At 38.8% G+C, this 19,652-nt stretch overlaps 1 protein-coding gene across 3 annotated transcripts in view; it reads right to left on the bottom strand.

Annotated features, from left to right (window-relative positions):
• Positions 1-19,652, bottom strand: part of SH3D19 (SH3 domain containing 19) — a 65,350-nt gene that overhangs the window by 26,774 nt on the left and 18,924 nt on the right. For all 3 annotated transcript variants that reach the window (XM_075198846.1, XM_075198830.1, XM_075198839.1), the window contains exons 2-5: positions 13,728-13,767; positions 6,337-6,377; positions 2,745-2,787; positions 699-834 (exon numbers count right to left, since the gene is read on the bottom strand). In XM_075198846.1, the coding sequence (XP_075054947.1) occupies positions 699-834; positions 2,745-2,787; positions 6,337-6,377; positions 13,728-13,767 (260 nt within the window). The remainder of the gene's footprint in view (positions 1-698; positions 835-2,744; positions 2,788-6,336; positions 6,378-13,727; positions 13,768-19,652) is intronic.

Genomic DNA, 19,652 nt, shown 5'->3' with positions numbered 1-19,652 from the left:
AAGAGTATTGTTATTATGGGAAGAATGACTGACTGCTCCCGGTTGTACTATGGAGTTTTCTTTAAACATTCCTTTAGTGCACACTGACATTTGGTAGCAGAGGATTAAACACTAGCTTAAAAATGGACAGCCGACAATTGCCAATATTTAGTATATACACACACACACACAGGATAATTGTAATGTGCTGTGCAAAAAAGAAAATAATTACTACATGCAGTATGGATAAAAAAATACTATGCATATCAGACCAAATAATCCAGCATATCATATAACCCAACGTCCAACAACTACAGTCCAATGTCCAGCACATAAAGTTGCAGTATACACTATACACCGGCAGCCTAACCATGATACCATCTTTAAGACCCGCTATGCCACTATATTACATTCCCTCCACGCTGCCACTATCTCGCCCTTAACACTACACTACACTCACACACCAAGGAATGAGAAGCAAATTCAAGTCTGCCATTAGTTACAACTAAGGTTGTCTGCTTGTTAAACCATTTGCTTGTATTTTCTTTATGGTATACTCTGCTCAACGATGGGACTGCATGAGTCGACAGGTCTGCCTATACTTTTCAATCATAAATATATTCCTGAAATTGTTTAATGATAAATAGTGAATACATTTTTTTTTTTTTTTATAAAAAGTTAGATAAATGCTGATGAATTCACGATGAACGGGTACTGACCTCTGCAGGATGGGAGTCACTTGGTCTCCACTGTGGTGGGGGTGGTGGAGGGAATCCTAAGCCCCCTGGAGGACCACCATGAAACCAAGATCCAGGACCAATAGGCTCAGCAGCAACAATGGTGATCTCAGGACGTCTGGAGAAAGAGAAAGTTAAAACAGATGTATAAATATATATGTATGATGGTGGCTTAAGCAAACTACGGTCTTTAAAACTTCAAATATTTGTGTCGTTGACAATGGTGTGAATTACCAACATAGTGTAAAAGTGCCGTAGCCCACAATAATCAGACACATTGCTTTCATTAGTAAAACATGCACTGGACAAGAACACCTGTAAAATTCATATAGTTTAGTACACATTTATAAAGAATAGTTAATCACCCCCAGTATGGGTTTCTTAGTTTCTTTTTTAAAACTACTAGACTAATTATTGAATCTGTTTCGCTTCTTCTCCTGTGCATATAATACCAATAGTATAAGGGAGGAGTTGCTAAATAAAGTGAAAAAGGAGATCTATAAAAAAGTGAGGCATTCTGGAATACAGATAACACACAATGACTCACATTTTTCAGTAAGTTTTTGTCATCATCAATGTACAACCATAAGAATGGTTTTCAGGCAGTACACTCGCGTCATGTTCCGTTTGGAATGCAACGTCAGTAGCTTTTGATAAGCTGCTCGGCTGAAGTTACCTAGGCCATAGATACCACTATTTGTCACTTAGTGATAATATATCTATCTATCTAGTGCATAATGTGTAGACCCTTATTCAAACAATAAGCAGGAAAAACTTGGACTTTTGTCAACATTTGTAGACACACACACATACACAAAAGAGGTTGCTGCTCCTTTAGTTTTCCTCATCTACCAATTCTTTGGCTTTGAAAAGATTGGCTATTGGTAAAAGGCAACAATTTCTTTAAAAAACAAAACAAAAAAAACTATACACCCAACTGGATAAGTTGTTAGAATTAACGGCAAACAATGGAAGTCTGCTTCCACTCACTGGATATTTAATATTATGGGAATAAACTAGACATCCCCTAGAAATGCTCTGTCTTAATAAAGTTCTGCTGTCTGTAGAGGAGACAAAGTGTGTTCTTTGTTTATATTATATATAAAAGCTGGAAGAGAGAACATAGGACATACAATAGCATACAACTTGTAATTTCTAGAAGCAATCTTCAGACTTTACTTTTCTCTGCCCAAATACTGATTTCTCAAAGGATTAGGGACAAATAAGCAAGTTCGCAGAAGTGTCTACACAAGTCAACACAAGGTATTTTTTAATACGTTTCTATTACCAGACAAGCCTAAGCTGTGCAGTAACAAGATCAATCCTTTTACTTCCGTTGCTTTAAAACTCATATATTATACTGCAAAGAACATCACATCCCCTTATTTCTATAGCTTTGACCCAACCCCACCATGAACGGGATTATACCAAGCTGCACATTAAGGGAGAACAATCTATTCCTTTGATTCTAGAGAACCACTTGTCCAAGACTGCAATTGGTTCCTGTTCTCATAATTGACAATATCCTCTCCTTTGTGCCGCATCACATCTGAGACACTTCCTCCAGAGCCTGTAAAAAGATGCCCCCTAGCACTGCCAACAAACGTAGTGACGTCACAGAGTCCTCCCCGAGCTACAGGAACACTGCCAAGGCCAGCAAATGCCATCATTTTACATTGTGGATGTTTAAACGCATATAAAATAAAGCTATTAGATGAAGTATGAGTAATTGGCCTTTTAGCAGCTAAGTAGACTGCAACCTTATTGTAGCTACCACGAAGCATACCTCTTTATACTACATACTCACTGCTGTTAAAATCCTGCATTTAACATGCATAACCCAATTTAAGAGCACTGTACCAAATGAAAACATAAATATTTGTGGTTTCACATATGTGTGTGTATATATTCCCACACACACCGAACACGTACATAAACACAATGCGGCTTATATGTATTTTTTAATTTTTTTTAAATTGCATGTAGCCTTAGGGTTATATGGAATATAGAAATGATGGCCAACAGTACCTTCTATCTCTTTGCTGATCACTTTGTGCAGTAGTCCTGGAAGCTGCAAGAAAAATCGATTTGTTATTATGATAAACATGTGTCATATATAAATAATAAATGTATCACACTAATTGAACACCAATTATAATATGTTTAATACAAAGTAATCAATTACAAGACATTTTTAAGAACCTATTTAAAAAACAAATAAAATAAAAAAATATCACAAAACAAACAGTATAAAATTATAAAAGTGTAAAACTCACTACTATTGACTTAGGTTCACCACGCATCCATTTAGCCAGACGGATATAGGTCCATCCCCAACTAATTCCGTTTTGTATTTCTCTTTTCAGCACCCATAAGATATTTATAATAAAGTAGAAGGCAGTGGTTCTGTGTTGAACTCATAGAATCTCTCCTTACAAGCATTTATATGCAAATCTACTGACAACTTTCTGATGCAATGGGCTGGTCACAAATAATTATCTAGAAAACTTTTGTGGGGGCATGTCCCTCCGGGGTATTCCCTGGTGGGCCCCGATGTCTGACGCCTCCGACCTCTTCCGTGTGTAGGAGGAGCAGGTGCTTTTTAAAAAATAAAATAAATACTTAATCGCAGCGGCGGCGCCCCTCCTTCCTCCTACTCCGCTTGCTCTGGACGTCAGGCGTGATGGCATTACGTCACGCCCGACATTCAGTGAGGAGTGGCGCAGAGAGGAGCCTGCAAGCAAGTCAGAAGAGAAGAAGAGAAGAAAAGGAATGAAAGAAGCCAATAGAAAGGCAAGTAAAGGAATGGAGGCAAGGGGGGGGGGGGGGGGAGGCAGGTGAATGGGGGGGAGCAGCAAGGAGGGCGCAGTGTTATTATAAGGGGGCCCAGTGTGGTGGTGATGATGAAGGGGCAATATAGTGTGCGTGTGTGATGGCAGCACAGGGGGCTTGTGGCAATGTAGTGTGTGTTGTGTGTGTGTGTGATGGCACAGGGAGTTTGTGGCAATGCAGTGTGTGGTTTGTGTGTGTGATGGCACAGGGGGTTTGTGGCAATGTAATGTGTGGTGTGGTGTGTGTGTGTGTGTGTGATGGCACAAGGGGCTTGTGGCAATGTAATGTGTGTGTGAGAGAGAGAGAGGTAGGTGGTGCTCCTTTGTTTGTGGGGTGATGGTGGTGCAATTTAATTTAATAGTGGGGACTTAATTTAAGATGGGGTGGTTTGGGGGCTATTAAATGAATGTGGGGGTGAGTTTGGGGAGAATGAAGTCTATTAATCTAGTCTATTAGCCTAGAATTAGTCTATTAAATGTGAACATGAATTATTTAATGGCAGCTATGGTTGTGGAAAATAGGCATATTTATTAAATGTATACACTATTAAATTTATTGCTGGGGCTGTTTGGAGGGAGGGAAATAGGTTTATTTATTAAATGGGAAAACTATTATTTTAACGTTGGGACCGGAGGAAGGCCTAAGTATAAATCGTGGGTCTTATTGATTTAACGCCAGGGCTGGTTAGAATTTTCTAAATGGACCCATTATTTTTCCCCCCTAACAGTGCCCCCAACATTCCAGGATCCAGACAAGCTGCAACTAAAGAAACCAGCAGCCACAGGTGATGAAAGTGAAAAGAACAGGTAGGAGAGAGCAGGACAGTCTGTCAAATGTTCTGAATCTAGAGGGACAATCCCGATTTTTGGTGACTGCTCTGCCCAATCTAAGGGACAGGTCAAGACTGTGTACTCTTTATATACACACTGCATTCTTTATATACTACACTATGGTGCTAGCTGTTCTTCGTGGGCTTACCACACCCCCTCTAGTGGTTTGGTAATGCCTCTCTAGCGGCTGGTCACACCACCTCTGGTGGGACTCTACCACTGTATTCCCCCTGTAGGCCCTTCATGCCCCAGTCCGAAACTGGGCATGTCTGTAAACACAGTATAACCAATCTGGAAAAATAAAAATCACTCAGGGGGTTGCAATATATCTTAGGCAACTTTTTTTTTAAAAAGGTATAATGAACAGGAGTCAACTAAGGATTGCTGTATACAACACAGCAAACACATGCATCTCCAGATGTTGACAAACTGCAAGTCCCAGGATCCTGAGACTTGTAGCGTAACAATAATAGAAAAGACACTGGTTGCAATACTTAGTTCCCTGATCTCTCCCAGCACCTTTTTTTCATGTTTTTCATGAAGTAGGGTCAGAGATGGATACTATAAAGTCAAGGACAGAAAGGCAGATTTTACTAAATGTTAATTGAACAAAAAGCACACACTCCCCACTCACCCGTTTAAAAGATGTATTTTTTTTTTAACGTTCTAGCATTCTGTTCCTGTTTCAATGTAGCACAGCAGCAATAGATCAGGCAGTAGTAGTATAGTAGAGCCCGACAACCACAGGTGCCAGATTCCCAAAATATTGGGGCCTGAATATGCAAATTGCATTATCATACCTCCTGCACTTGCCCCTTGGACCTTAAGTAAGCAAGTATGGTATAAATATACACCCACCCTAACACTCACAGATCTTTCAATACTCAATTTAAAGTATCAAACCAATTATTAGCATATATTACCAATATCTAAACTTAAAAAACACAAACCTGTAAATAACTGACCTGACACTTTTGGAGTCTCCAGTGGGAGAGTTGACAATTAGGCCATAGGAAAAAAAACCTGTGCGTAGCCCAGTATCAAATGTATCCCCACTTGCCCTTCAGCAAAGTGGGATATGACCCTTGTCACTGTGGGCGAATTATGGCCCAGGAGTTCAGTAAATAAGGAGCTCTTCTCCTTTGGGATCTGAAGACATTTTGCTTTACATTTTTTATGCACATAAATAAAATAAAATAAAATAAAAATAGTTTTTGTTGCTTCAAAGTTTGTGGCAACATGTAATGCCTTCTCTAGCCCAGGGAGTAGTTTTTCCTTGTGTTTAGTGCCCTTATTATGTGACCTCTAATGAAATCAACTGGGCAATCAGAGTTACCCCCTTCTATTGGCTCTCCTGACTTTTTAAATATTTCATACAACAGCTTGCTATGCAAAGTTATTGTGGAGATTACAAAGAGTTTCAAATATGTCTCTTATTTCTGGTTTCCCTTTGTGTGCTGCAGATAGCTCTCCACTAGCAGAACTCAATCAGTGTTTATCACAATCTACTTGCCTTATGCATATAAGCATATATGTTGCATTTTGACGCTCAATCTAAATGTCTGCATCAGGTCCTACAAATTTAAATTGCAGCAGTTCCTTCCCAGTTTCTCCTGTGTCTAAGGCAATATGTGTACAACCCCACTTCTAGCACTATGTATTGTTTTGTGACTACTTACAGACTGCAGCTTGTCTCTCTGCACTTAGTAACTTTTAGTCTACCTGCATTACTACAGAGTGTCCTTGTCAGACATCCATAAAACAGCAACTACAGGTTGTATAACAGAAACCGACTGAAATACCCAAGTAGATTTTATAGGCTGCAGAAGCTGCGAAGGGACACAATTAGCAACAAAATACAATAATATAAACAAAATATAATAATATTGACCCTATATCAAAATATATTAAACGCATCACAAGTAAAAAAAGTGATTAACAAATTAAACAGAACTCACTTCTCTTAATGACGGCTCTTATTGATTGAAGAGGTCCTTGTCTGTAAAATAGAAGTGGTATTGGTTACTTCACATGTACACAAAGAATCTTACAACTACACACAAACTGACTCTGTGCTTGCATACTTTCTATCATTAAAAAAGAAAGGGCAGTTCCAATATCTAAAGCCAGTTTACTTTGTTCCTGCCAGTACTGTAAAGTAATCTCATGATCCCACCCTTTTCCAGCCCTCTGTAATAAAAACCAGAGTCTTGACAGAGCGGCTGTTCCATAGAAGTACAATGTATTGTTATTGAGGGAGAAGAAAAACACAACAAATGCACAGCTATATGAAGATGCAGAAACAGTCCCTTTATTGCCACTTCATCCTAAACTGTCAGAATGTGAACGTCAGACCCTCTACTAAAGCATGGAGAAGCTGATTTATCTGTTTATCTGCAACTGTGCTTCTATTCTATTCAATTCTCCAGACGACTGTTCCCATGGGACTCAGGCAGAACTGAAAACACACATCATCCACTGAACTTAAGAAGAAGCATAAACAAGAAGTTGGCCACGTACACAGTTGAGGATTTTTTTTTATGGGAGAGATGAATATGTCCATTTTTCCCACTATATACGTACACATATATTTTAATATGTGCAAGCAAGTTGTCCAGTCAATGTACAAAAAGTTATAACAACAATGCTAGCACGACGTTTAGCAAGTAAGAAGTTCTTCCTTCTCTTCAGAGATTCTTAAAGCAATAAGAAACCTTCTCCAGCTACATTATGACCAGGATTCAGAGGCTTTGTTTCTTTGCAATGACATCTTCAATAGTAGGTATATGCACCGGGTGCTCTAGATTCCCCCTACACTCCAAAACCATACTGGTAATTTAGAGGTTAGGGCAGTGGATTCCAAACTTTTTCAGTTCAAGGCACCCTTAGGGTCTCCAAAAAATTTTCAAGGCACCCCTAAGCCAAAATAATTACCAAGTAGTCCCCCGCCTTGCTTACCACTGTCCGTGGACGAGGCACCCCAGTGATATCGCCATGGCACCCCAGGCGCACAGTTTGGGAACCACTGGGTTAGGAAATTTACACTGTAAGCTCCAATGGAGAATGGACTAAATGATTCAATATGAAAAGTTCTGCGTAATACGGTGGCGTTATACCAATAAAAAATAAGATTATTTTGCACTATTTTTTCTACACCTATAACCGTAAACAACGGTAACGAAAGGCACACACTTTATCTGCTAATTGCAAGAGTAAATATTTAGATTTTCTGCTAAAAACATTAAAACATGAATTGTTTCAGAATTTGCACCATTAATCTGAAAGATTATTTACTTTTGTCCTGAATTTCTGTTGAACTTCCTAGATTTTAAACAAACAAAAACAACACAACACATACTGACATTTTACTTGGATACAATGTAAAAGAAACAAAACATTCTGAGAAAGGGAAAGTATCCAAAAATTATACATATTAAAGTTTAACAATCAATTGTACAGTCATTTCTAGATTAAACAAAAGTCAGCAGCGGAACAGTGAGATAATGGAGAATTTTGCAAAAAGCGTGATAAAGCTGTAATAACATTTTGCAGTCCCCACATGTTATCCATTATGTTCTGTTAAGAATTGTCAGCATGTGTATCATTCTCGAAACAAGCCAAACCACACCCGTCACTCCAGGCCCTTAGAAGAACACAATTGCTATGTTCTGTATACTCATCAGCAATGCAAGCAACTTCAGTAAACTAAATATGGGAATATTTCTCCGGTTTAAAACATAAAAAAAATAAACTATGTACACCACAATGAGCTCGCCACATACAGAAAAACAGGTAATAATTAAAGTAATACAAAAAAAAAAGGACTCTAGTGTCTACTTCTGGACAGGTATGGGCATCATGGTGGCGTAATGGTTAGCACTTCTGCCTTACAGCTCTGGGGTCATGAGTTCAATTCCCGACCATGGCCTAATATGTGTGGAGTTTTTATGTTCTCCCCGTGTTTGTGTGGGTTTCCTCCGGGTGCTCCGGTTTCCTCCCACACTCCAAAAACATACTGGTAGGTTAATTGGCTGCTAACAAAATTGCCCCTAGTCTCTCTGTCTCTGTTTGTGTGTGTGTGTGTGTGTGTCTGTGTGTGTATGTTAGGGAATTTAGACTGTAAGCTCCAATGGGGCAGGGACTGATGTGAGTGACTCTCTCTTACAGCGCTGTGGAATTAGTGGCGCTATATAAATAAATGGTGATGATGATGAGGTATCAGGAGGTGATAGGGGTTACATTTCCACAGGTTTGGGCAACTTTGTGAAAACAGGAAATGACTAATCAGATATGTCTAAGAGCAATATCAATTCTGATTTTAAGCAAATCCTGTTCACTGTGAATAATCATAGTCCTAATTGAAGATTGGACAGCGAAGTGAAATGTGGGTTAACAAATGAAACCTGCAAATGAAACATTACTAAGATGTGAAGATTCTTCACCATGACATTGGCGATAACATTCACTATTTTGGCAACACATGAACACACATGGGGGAATTCAATTGTAAAAAAATACGCCCCTGGTGCCTCCAGAACAGCCAAGAGACACATTGCGCAATTTTTTTTTTTTCAGAAGCAACGCTCATTTTTGCTCGCACCCCATAGAGGTGTGACCAAAAATGAGCGTTACTTTTTACCGTAGGAATGGTAAAAATGCACGCCCAATTGAATCTGCCCCTATGCAGTAAACATAACATACATAAAACGGAGGCTATATTGGAGGAAGAAGAAACCAAAAGCAGAGGTGAGCAAAATGATGTTGAATTGAGAAGCCAATCAGATCAACCTGCAGCAACTAAGGAGCCAGGTAAGAGAAGCATGAATAGACATGAACAGAAAGGACTCCCACAAGCCAGGCACCAGCAGTTGCTAGGCACAGTGTTTACCTGGCTGCTGGGATTTGTCTTTTTATAGAATCAGGAACGCAGGTGGAGGTGTCTTAGAGCTTTAAGTACTAGCTCTTGTCAAAGAAATAACAAGCCATACAAATGTATTTATCACAAGAATATAAATAAAGATATTTCTTAAGAAAAGATAGCAACTATCACTCAATACTGGGATATACGCACAATGTGAGCCATTATGAAAGCATGGAGTCCATTTAGGGTATAAATATTGTTGAAATTGGAGTTTATTTAGTTCAATAAGATTCCTTACAGCCACAGACAACTATTCACCTATTGCAGATACAACACTTAATTTCTAATACTTACAATAGTACAGTTTTTTTTTAATGCAGTCATTAGAAAAACTAACTAGCATTTGGATCTCACTTGAAGTTCACAATAAACTTCTACAATGTGTTTTCCAGCGATGATTACTAGCTAGTAATCGTGGTAAAGGGTAGGGTGACAATAAAAACAATTGCACTAGTGCATGTAATTAATGGCAGCAGGTATAAGGCCTTAGGGCAGTCCTTTGGCAGCATTAAGAAGAAATGGGATGAAATAGCACTTGTAGGGCAGTTCCCCAGACACCACAGCCCCTCTAACAATCCCACAAGCAGGCTGGGAACATAACATGCAGTCTTGTAGGTGTAGAACACCAACCAGACATTAGCTGTTCTCTTCCATCCTGGAGCTGATTGAAGATACATGTGTCAGTGTAATAGCTTTCAGCATCTAAAGGAAGAGACCGCTTTCTTTCTTGTGTGTGAAACAAACATTTGCTGCACGATTGTAGGAAAGTCCCTGTTTTAATGGCCAGACTGAAGCTTGCTCTCTCTACAGTATAGTCCACCTTGACACACTAACTCATGAAACTGCCCTTACAAAAGGAGCACAACTGTGCAATAATAGGTAATTATTAAATTTAATTGTGTAATGTCACCTTTTTGTTGACAAAATTGGCAAATACAGTTTAGTGATTCTTTATGTTTGGCATTCAATGTAAAGTATGAATACAAAAAGGTGATGTAAAGCCGCATTAAACCCTAACAAGGAGGGAGCAGAGCATTATAGATCTGTTATTAATATCACAGCATGGGGCGAATAACTGGGGCAGTGTGACTTTTGGTGGCAGTGTATGCTGCGGACTAATGAGAGGCTGCAATCACGGTCATTGGCCCCTGCTCACTTCTGCAGCCATTTGAAAGAGGTGAACAGAAACGTTCACCACCTTAGGAGGTTGTTCAGCTTTAAAATGTAATCTAAAAATAGTATATATATTATCACAGTTTAATGTCATAGACGCCACTGTCCCTAATTTCCAGTGACAGTCCCAGGACTTTGTCACCTGAAAAGTTATTAATATTTAATATACAAAAGCATAATAATATAAGTGTTAAGACATAAACCGATATTATGGTGGCTGCAGTGCTCCAAGGTCCACTCAGAAGGAACCGTGTGTCATGTGCTTAGATTCACTTGAAACTGGTTCTAACTATATGAATACAGTCCAAAAATACGACGGAGTGTATTCTGGATTCACAGTCTTATGACAACAGCCGGATATCATGTCTGTTTCTAATAAATCTATGACAACGTAAAACACTGGAAGAGTCTCTTTAAATGTCTTCCGGAAAGATAGGAAAGCAATTGTGAAACACAGTATAAAGTGCTCCTCTACTACCTAGACAGTCAGTATTCTGCAGGCACTGACGGAGGATCTTCTGTGCAGTCTGACCACAGTACCAAACCATCCAAGGTGCACCTGAAGGAGGGGGGGGGGGTCTTTCCTGAGGACAGCTCACCAGACGGTGTGTGGTTGATTCCTACAGGCCTTGCACCCTGAGGGTGAAGCAGTGTTGCTGCATTTGTACCTATCTCTAGCAATACACAGTGCCTGTCTTTAGTACCAATCTTAACTCTGGCTTTTATTAGGCCTATGGAACAGTACACGTATAGAGTGCCAGAGTAAAGCTTTGGATTGACAAACTGACCATTTATGGGAAGAGGCAGGGCCTGTGGTGATGTGCCAGGGGTGGTACAATGTGCCACATACAGAGAACCCTAGTTACACCACATGATAAGTTCCTGCATGGTTCCTGCTGGCCTTGTTATGGTCCTTTAGCCTGCACGGAGTAGTTTGCTTATTTTAAGCCTTAAACAAATGTTGCATTGCTAAAATACTTTTCAGTAATAGGACACCTCCAACAAGTCCTGAAGTTTTCTAGCTTAACGGGCCAAATAGAGCACTGCTAAAGATACCAAATTATTATGTAATTTAAACTCGAAGAAGAGTCAATATAGAATAAAATTATATGAGCTAATAGCTCATATAATTTTATTCTATATCACTGGGACTTCAAACTTCATTTTCCCATGCTGCTCATAACTACTGTTATGTATGACGTCCTCACTTTTTATTTACCCTCTATATTAGCTAGGTAAAATGTAACTAAATTAATCTAACTGCTATAAGCTGCATAGGGTAAGCATATGTTATTAAAATGTAATATTCAAACATAAAAATGTTAGTGATAAATTCTCTATGGCAAAGTTCTGGATAGAGCAGAACCATCTTGAAGTTGAAAACAATGGGCCTACTGCACGTAGCGTGATGCTTAAAATACGGGAGCAAAATTGGTTACAAAATTGCATTTTCAATTAACTAAAATCACATACAACTCAGCACCATCTCTAGTATACAATGTACAGCCCCAATGGTGGTGGCCAGTACCCAAAGCAGAACCTAATGGCTAGTATACAAAGATAAGTGTCACCAGTTGTTCATAAATCATACTCATTGTTTACAATGTGGTCAGTTATTTAATTAATTTACATGCAAAGGAAATCGCATTCTCGACCGTCATTATCAAGTAAAACCGATACCTACACCTGCACATTACTTGAAGTCTCAGCCCAACATAATGTTTGCACCACTACATTGCACTGCATACACAACTGTGAGACGAAACCCATAAATAAGACACAGATGTTGGAAAGCATCGAGTAACAAAGAGGGAGGGTCTCTAATCTGATGTGATCTCGTCACTGTGGGAGACATGCTACAAGCAAGGAGGAGGTGGGAGATGGGGATGAACACAGGACTGTGATTAGAATGGGATATTTTTTTTAATTGGAATGTGTGGGGGTGAGGAACACTAAGAAGTAATGTTTTGTTTTCCGTTATTTGTTTTTGGATGAGAGCGAGAGAGTATTGAAAGGAAACTTTCCATTCCATGTCTAAGCTTACTCAGGAATACAGTTTAAAAGTGTCTTTGTCTAATATCTAGCGCCATTTCAATCCTCCAAACACACAATCTGATGGCAAATAGGGCCAACTAGTCTTCTTGTTATACCCCCCCCCCCAGCTCTCAATTCTAAGTTCTTAGAACTGTTGTACATTTACCCCAAGCATTATGCGAGTTACTACAATATCTGCTGGGAGACTACTTCATAGATGTATCATACAATTGTATGACTGCTCCATCCGAAAGTAGGATGTGTGAGGGTCACAGAAAATTTCCATTGTGAACGGAACCAGGTGTTAAGAAATCAGTTATCTACAGTATAAAAGGCGGTGAGACTTTCCATATAGCAGCCTATACCCATAACCAATATACAGGGACCCTTTACACTTAAAATACGGAGCTTCGGGCCCACAATGTTCATCTTCAAAAATCTATACAGTGTAAAGAAATAGATGCTAATAAAAGCTAATAAATATGTTACATTCAGCATAAATAACAAAATTCTAATCTGCAAACTCCATCATTAAAAAAGTCAAAATAATTAAAACAACAGAACTTGTGAAGAAGTTTACAATCCTAGTCACCCTCATTATTTGTGGGTTAACTCCCCAATGATTTAAAAATTAATTTACTCAACCCATTTACCTTCTTCTGCATTGGTATGGACACCTGGTGAAACTGGGCCTCCGCAGTTTGCAGAACAGGCTGCAGTGGAGCTTACTGTCAGAGGTGCTTCAGACCACCAACATAACATTCCAAGTCCCAGTGTGATAACTAAGTTTCAAAACCCAGTTTTGAAACTAAATGTGGCCCCGCCACGCCCTGACGCAGAGCGGGGCGGGTCCCCACATTTCGCTCTTATTCCTCTTCTCTTTTGCAGGGCCATTGTTACATTGGGGCATTCATCAATGCAGAGAGGAGGGTCTCAGGGAAGACATTACCACCATTCATGAATCAAACCAATAAATATAAAAACACTTACTTTATATAAAAAAAAACACAAAAAAAACAGTTGTGCCTAGAGAACCAGCCATAATGCAGTAATATAGACTGTAAATGGTTTAAAACTGCTATGTTACCTACATAATATTTGAGTCACTGTAAGTTAATTTGTCATTTGTGGGCAAAGTTAACAGTTTTCATACAAAATAAAGTTATACTAATTTCTGGCCATAGAATTAACGGATACAACATGTTCTGAAACAGAACTTACCCAGGAAACCGATGCTCTGGCTTATTCCGCTCTGGGCGTTCTGCAACAAAGCGAGAGAGAAATGGTGGTAAGTAAATACAGTGTACATATGAAAATCTCAATTATAGAAAGAAAAAAAATCAAAAAAAAAAAAAAAAAAATCAACTCTCTCCCTTGTGTCTCTACAAAGATTATAACTTTCTGTAAGAAGACTTTTGTTCCCCATCAACATGTTTTCATTTAATTGGTGAAACACCCAAACAGCCCTTTATTGGCGCATACTGTAACAAATAACACGTCGCCTCGAGTTTTCACAGTAATATAACAAAATTACTCTGATGATTGTCCAGAGTAAGTGCAACTTTTTACTAAGATCTAATCACAAAATATATTTTCACTGAACAAATTGTACACACGCAGAATAATCTAAAGTATGTAAAACTTGGTTTACTGAGCATGTGCAGAAAAGATATTGCTTAATTATACAACTGCTCTCAAGAACAAGGTGAGCAAACTTGGACAATCAAATGTCTGCATCATCTTTTTGCTTAGATTACATCTTTCATGTACCACAGAGATAGCAAAAATAAAAATTAAAAAAAATAAAAAAATCTCATCATCAACTATGACAGGAAAAAATTATAAAAATAAAATAAATTTGGTGAGTGTGCCGTCACCTTTATATTAGTACACTGCTCTGGCAATAGGAGCAAGACCCCATCCCCCCTTCTGTCCTGAACGTCTGCTCTCCCTTGCTGGGAACCATTAGGTTCCTGGTGATTATATCTCTGAGGCACAGCGTTCTAATAACATACTGACTTTGTCATTTCAGCCAGAGCCAATGAGAAACCCTGGTTATGTTCCCGTAAACAGGACAGCTTGTAATAAAGCTATATCTTAGTACTGTAGCTGCCAGAAGATACACTTCTGGCAATGTGTGTGGCGACAGGGGCATTTTGCCACTGTAAGTCATCATGCTACATATATGGGCAGCACAGTGGATAGCATTGCTTCCATACAGCGCTGAGGTCAGACTCTGGCCAGGGCCTCATATGTGTGGATTTTGTTGTTCTCCCTGTATTTGGGTTCCCTTTCAGGTGCCCCAGTTTCTTCCCACAGTCCAAAACACACTGACTCCTGACAAAATGGACTCTAGTATGTGTGCAATAAGGAATTTAGACTGTAAGCTCCAATGGGGCCTGGGCTGATGCGAGTGATATATTCTCTGTACAGTGTTGCACAAACTGTTCAGCACTATATAAATAGACATTATATGCCAATATATAACCACCACAGCGGTAAACTTTTAGGCACATCTCACCAATATATATATATGGAACTGCTGTCTCCTAACTTTTGGATCTGGTCCCTACTAATTTTCTGAGAATTTTGTGTAGGCCTGTTTCATACTGTAATAAACACAGGTGTGAAAGGAAAGTTACCAAAAAAAAAAAAAGGATCTGCAACGGGGAATTCCTGCCGAAAATGTGAAATGTTTATTAGCCAATATATACACTGTATTTGATCACTGTAAACTCTACCAGCAGAGCATCAGAATAACAGAGTCCAAATTTCGCACAGACTTTAATATTACCATGACTTAAGGTTTCAATCAAACCTTATTATAACTTCTGAATTGCAGTAACCTCAGAAAGAAGCGTTAAAATCAACCCCAGACAAGGAAAACACTTATTTTAAAACTGAAGTTGATACATGGAAGAGAGATAAATGGGTATGCTAGAGTCCCGGACATGAAAACCCACGGTAATGCTATATTGGTTATTTACATTAGTTCATCTTTAAGGAAAATTTCAAGCAGCTATGTTGAATACAAGTACATAGTATTTATCTGACTCTTGGAATGCCAAGTGCATGGTTTTACCGATAAATATAACTTTATAGTATTTACAATTACAAGTGATTTTAATAAATCATTACAATCCAATATAATAATTAACATTTAGTCCATTTATGAAACTCGGCTCTAGAGTTAAGGTTCCATATATGGTCGAGGAGCAGTCTTTGCAGTTCTCTAGCATATAGGGATCAAAGGGTGAAACAGCCCTATGGCCAGTGTAAAAGGACATCTATAAATCAAGTGGTTACCACTGGGTTTCACCTTCTATAGTTTGTTTAACAAGGATCGTGGCAATACGCACTCAGGATGGCCATAACAGAAGAAAATCATAGAAAAAGGCTTTATTATTTGAAAAAAAAAATTAAAAAAAGGTTTTTAATATCTTTTGATGATATTTAACAATTATTTTTTGTCCACTATGTGAAACTGAAATCCCAGGTGCTGGCTTAATTCTACTGGGCATATACCCCATGACCGGCCCCCAAGAAGCAGTCAGTTAACCCTGCTCCAGGCCCAACTGCAGAGTCAGCTGCCCAGGTAATATGTTGTTGATGAATTGCAGCAATAAACCATTTTCTATAAGCAGCAATAGGAAATGAGCCTCTTCGCAGCACTCTGATAAATAGACTCCATGGTGTGATATCGGACAAGACACTTGGGCAGTCATAAGTAATTCATAATTACGCTCTCTGTATGGATGGCTAAGCCAATCTCTTCTATACTTTAACCTTTCCTTCTACATTAAGACACAAGTACCCATCAACTTGCCAAATGAGGGATTGGATAAGGGTAATAGTGCAGTCTGCATGTCACATGAGGGTCCCATATTAACACCCAGCAAATGTGAACACACATTGTAGAGAAATATAAAAAGAGAATTTTCTTGGATCCCAGTTGAACCAAGTACCCCCACTGACACCCTGCACTGCTCGGTTTCACCTTACATTGGCGATTCAATGATCCAATACTGCTCACTTGGCGGGCAGCAGGAGTTACCATTAGACTTAATTACATTTTGGCATATGCCAGGAAAAGATCATAACTGTGAAAACTAGCAAGTATACACAGCATGTAACTGCCTTAAAAACAGCCCATCAAAAAATAGACTTGAACTCAGTGATTTTTTTTCTCCATGAATATTTAATTTGGGAATAGCCACGTGACATGGACAAACTGTAGTCAATCCAATCTAGTAGCCGGGAGGAGTCAGGGAAGGAGTCCAACTTTGTAGGTGCATTGGTTACCTGGACAGATCACCCAATTGTAAAATGTTGTTTTTACAGAATAATCTTAGAATAGTGTGAAACAAAGACACTTGGTCAGTACAGGGACCATGAATTCCACCATAAGGAACAGCCAATTGATGCAATAAGTCTATTTCCCAACAGTCAGGATGTATTAATAATTAATTATTTCCCTCATCAGTTTTTCATGCCATCTCAAAACTGGCATGTAGAAATACCATCTAGCATCCAGCCTAGCCACGCTGACTATTTTAAACACTACAGTCAACTAGAGGGCTTTTTGCTGGCACAAAACCCATACATCACACCATTGAATGGATTAATGGAAACAAAAGCTGTAGTCCAGAACAAAAAGGCAGCTGAACGGATCTGCAGGGATCTCATTATAAAGCTACATCAGTATTAGAACTCAGAGGCCACTTGTGTTTCTCGCTGCCAAATAAACAGCATACAACCTGAGTATTCCACAGCTCACTGCCTGTTCCAGACACCTCCAATGACAATCAGTACAATGTCGTACACAGAACAACATCCCAGTTGTTGAATGTGAATTTTGTTCTGTTAATCAGCATTGCAAAATACAAGAACAGGTGAGATACTAGCAGTGCAATACTTGTTGTAAAAGCTTCCTCTGTATTACTGTCATTGACTAGTTCATCTTAGGTGCATATGACCATCCAGGGCTGATGGAAGGCTGACAGCTCTGGTCATGTTGGTAAGCAAATAATTAAGAAAAAATGCAAATATAGAGCTGTAATTGAAGAAGGACACGTCAGACATTTTATTACTACAGAGGTCATAATGCGCCAACGTGGTGCAAACCTAGAGTACAAGTAATGCAGCAATATGAAGTACAAAGCATACACACATTGTAACCAAAGACAGCCAAACTCAATTATAAAAAAGCTCACATCAATTACAAAAAAGAAGGAATTCTTCTAATAGAAAACGTTAGAATTTATTTATTTGCATTGTTTTTGCCCCTATAGGACAGTCTTCCCAGCCACAGGCAGATTTTTCTATCCAATAGTCATTTTATACAAAACCACTGCAGAATGTCTGGCGGTACAAATGATCGCTGTTTAGTATCATAGTCTGGAAGTGTAGGCAGCACAACTATCTGGTTATTCAGCCTGCCACCTGCAAGTTATCACAGCAATCTTACAAAAAGGACCACTAATATAGGAACAATATGAATGTATTTTAACTCCCGTGTGCTCAATGAACTTATCATTGCCCCTGCTCCCTTGCTGTACAAAGCTTCACTGGAAAGATAAGCTGGAGAAAGCACAGTTTCTCTATACTAATTCTGACCACAATGCCCAATAATGGCGATAACCAAAACGGATCAGGTCATTATTGGGCATGCTAGAAAATGCAGTTGAAAAATAACATCTATTGGCCTATTTGTGTAATCATATTCCTACTGCATTTACAGGCCTCAGTGATTGCAGAAGTGGTCAGAGTGCTAGGCCCATGGGTCAAAAGCTCACATCTTGTCCAAGTTAACCACTATGGCCCTATGCCAGCTGATTGGCACAATGAGTGGATGAAAAAGCTCCAATGTGTACCAAATTGCTTGGCACTTCTAGTGAAGAGCAGGATCAGGGCGTGCATGACCAGCTTAAGAAAAACATCTGCAGCCAACCAATCACAGTATGAAATAATGGATACTACAAAACAAAAGACTGCACACAACAGCATACAAAATACACTGTAAAACAAGACAAGTTCTGTTACGGTAACTTAAACATATGCATTTCATCTTGAGTAATCTTAGGCTGAGACATTGAATGCATTTTATTTCCAGTAATAATGCACGTGACAATTTGGGATATATATTTAGGATCACAATTGATTCATCTATATAGTAGCTTTACTGTACAATGTTTCTCTGGGCTTTGTCAGGAGACAATCCAAATAGTTACAAAAGCTTTCCCTGCCTCTCCAGTGACCGATGGAAGGACCTAAACTTAGGAACAAAATAATCTGCTGAGAAAGCAACCTTATGCAGCTGTATCCTCACTTACAGGTCAGTCTCAGACTATAGCCGCAACTTTAAAAATAGAGAAGGAGGAAAAAAAAAAGTACACCACAAAAAGAGAAAAAAAAAAAAAAAAAAAAAAAAAAGAGAAAGAAAAGAAAAATAAGCAGCTTATTCCATGAATCATTCCTGGCAATGCTCCGAGACAGGATGCAACATCTGGAAATGCACTGTATAGCTGAACAAATACCTCATAATTTATAGGAGACATTACATATTAACCTTTCCTGTTCCTATGTGCTTGTGACAGCACAAACTGTATAACCGTGTCTCTAATATAAAATTGCATCTGCAAGACCTCTAGGGAGTCACTACATTTTCAATGCAACATTGGTTGGGTTACCTAGATAAATTCTCTTTTGTAAACCACAGTATTTTTTATTTAACTTTAAGACAGCAATATCATATATACAAACATTACAATCATTTTAGGGACATGTTACTACCGACAGGTGAATCTAAACGCATCAAACGTGGTTCAGTCTAGGTGGATTAGATGCACTACAAAGGCAAGCAAGGGAAGTGGACTGTACGATCTTATCATATGTCATTTTTACATATTCAATAGCATTAGTCAATAAATGCTAATGTAGAAAGCCCAGAAAATAAAATAAAAAATAAAATGTATCCACTATACAATGTAAGAGGCACTGTCCTATACATTGTAGGGAAAAATCTCCAAAATCAGGAAATGTCTGGAAATTAGGGATGCTGTACATACAGAAGGTCAAAATTCTGAAACGTTTCTTTGTTACATCCCCACAGAGTTCTGCAAAGCAAAGTGAACAATAAAACGAACT

This window comes from Mixophyes fleayi, chromosome 1, assembly GCF_038048845.1.
Source record: "Mixophyes fleayi isolate aMixFle1 chromosome 1, aMixFle1.hap1, whole genome shotgun sequence".
Lineage (NCBI taxonomy): Eukaryota > Metazoa > Chordata > Amphibia > Anura > Limnodynastidae > Mixophyes > Mixophyes fleayi.
The sequence above is the reverse complement of the archived record's forward strand: the minus strand, read 5'-3'. Positions and strand labels throughout refer to the sequence as shown.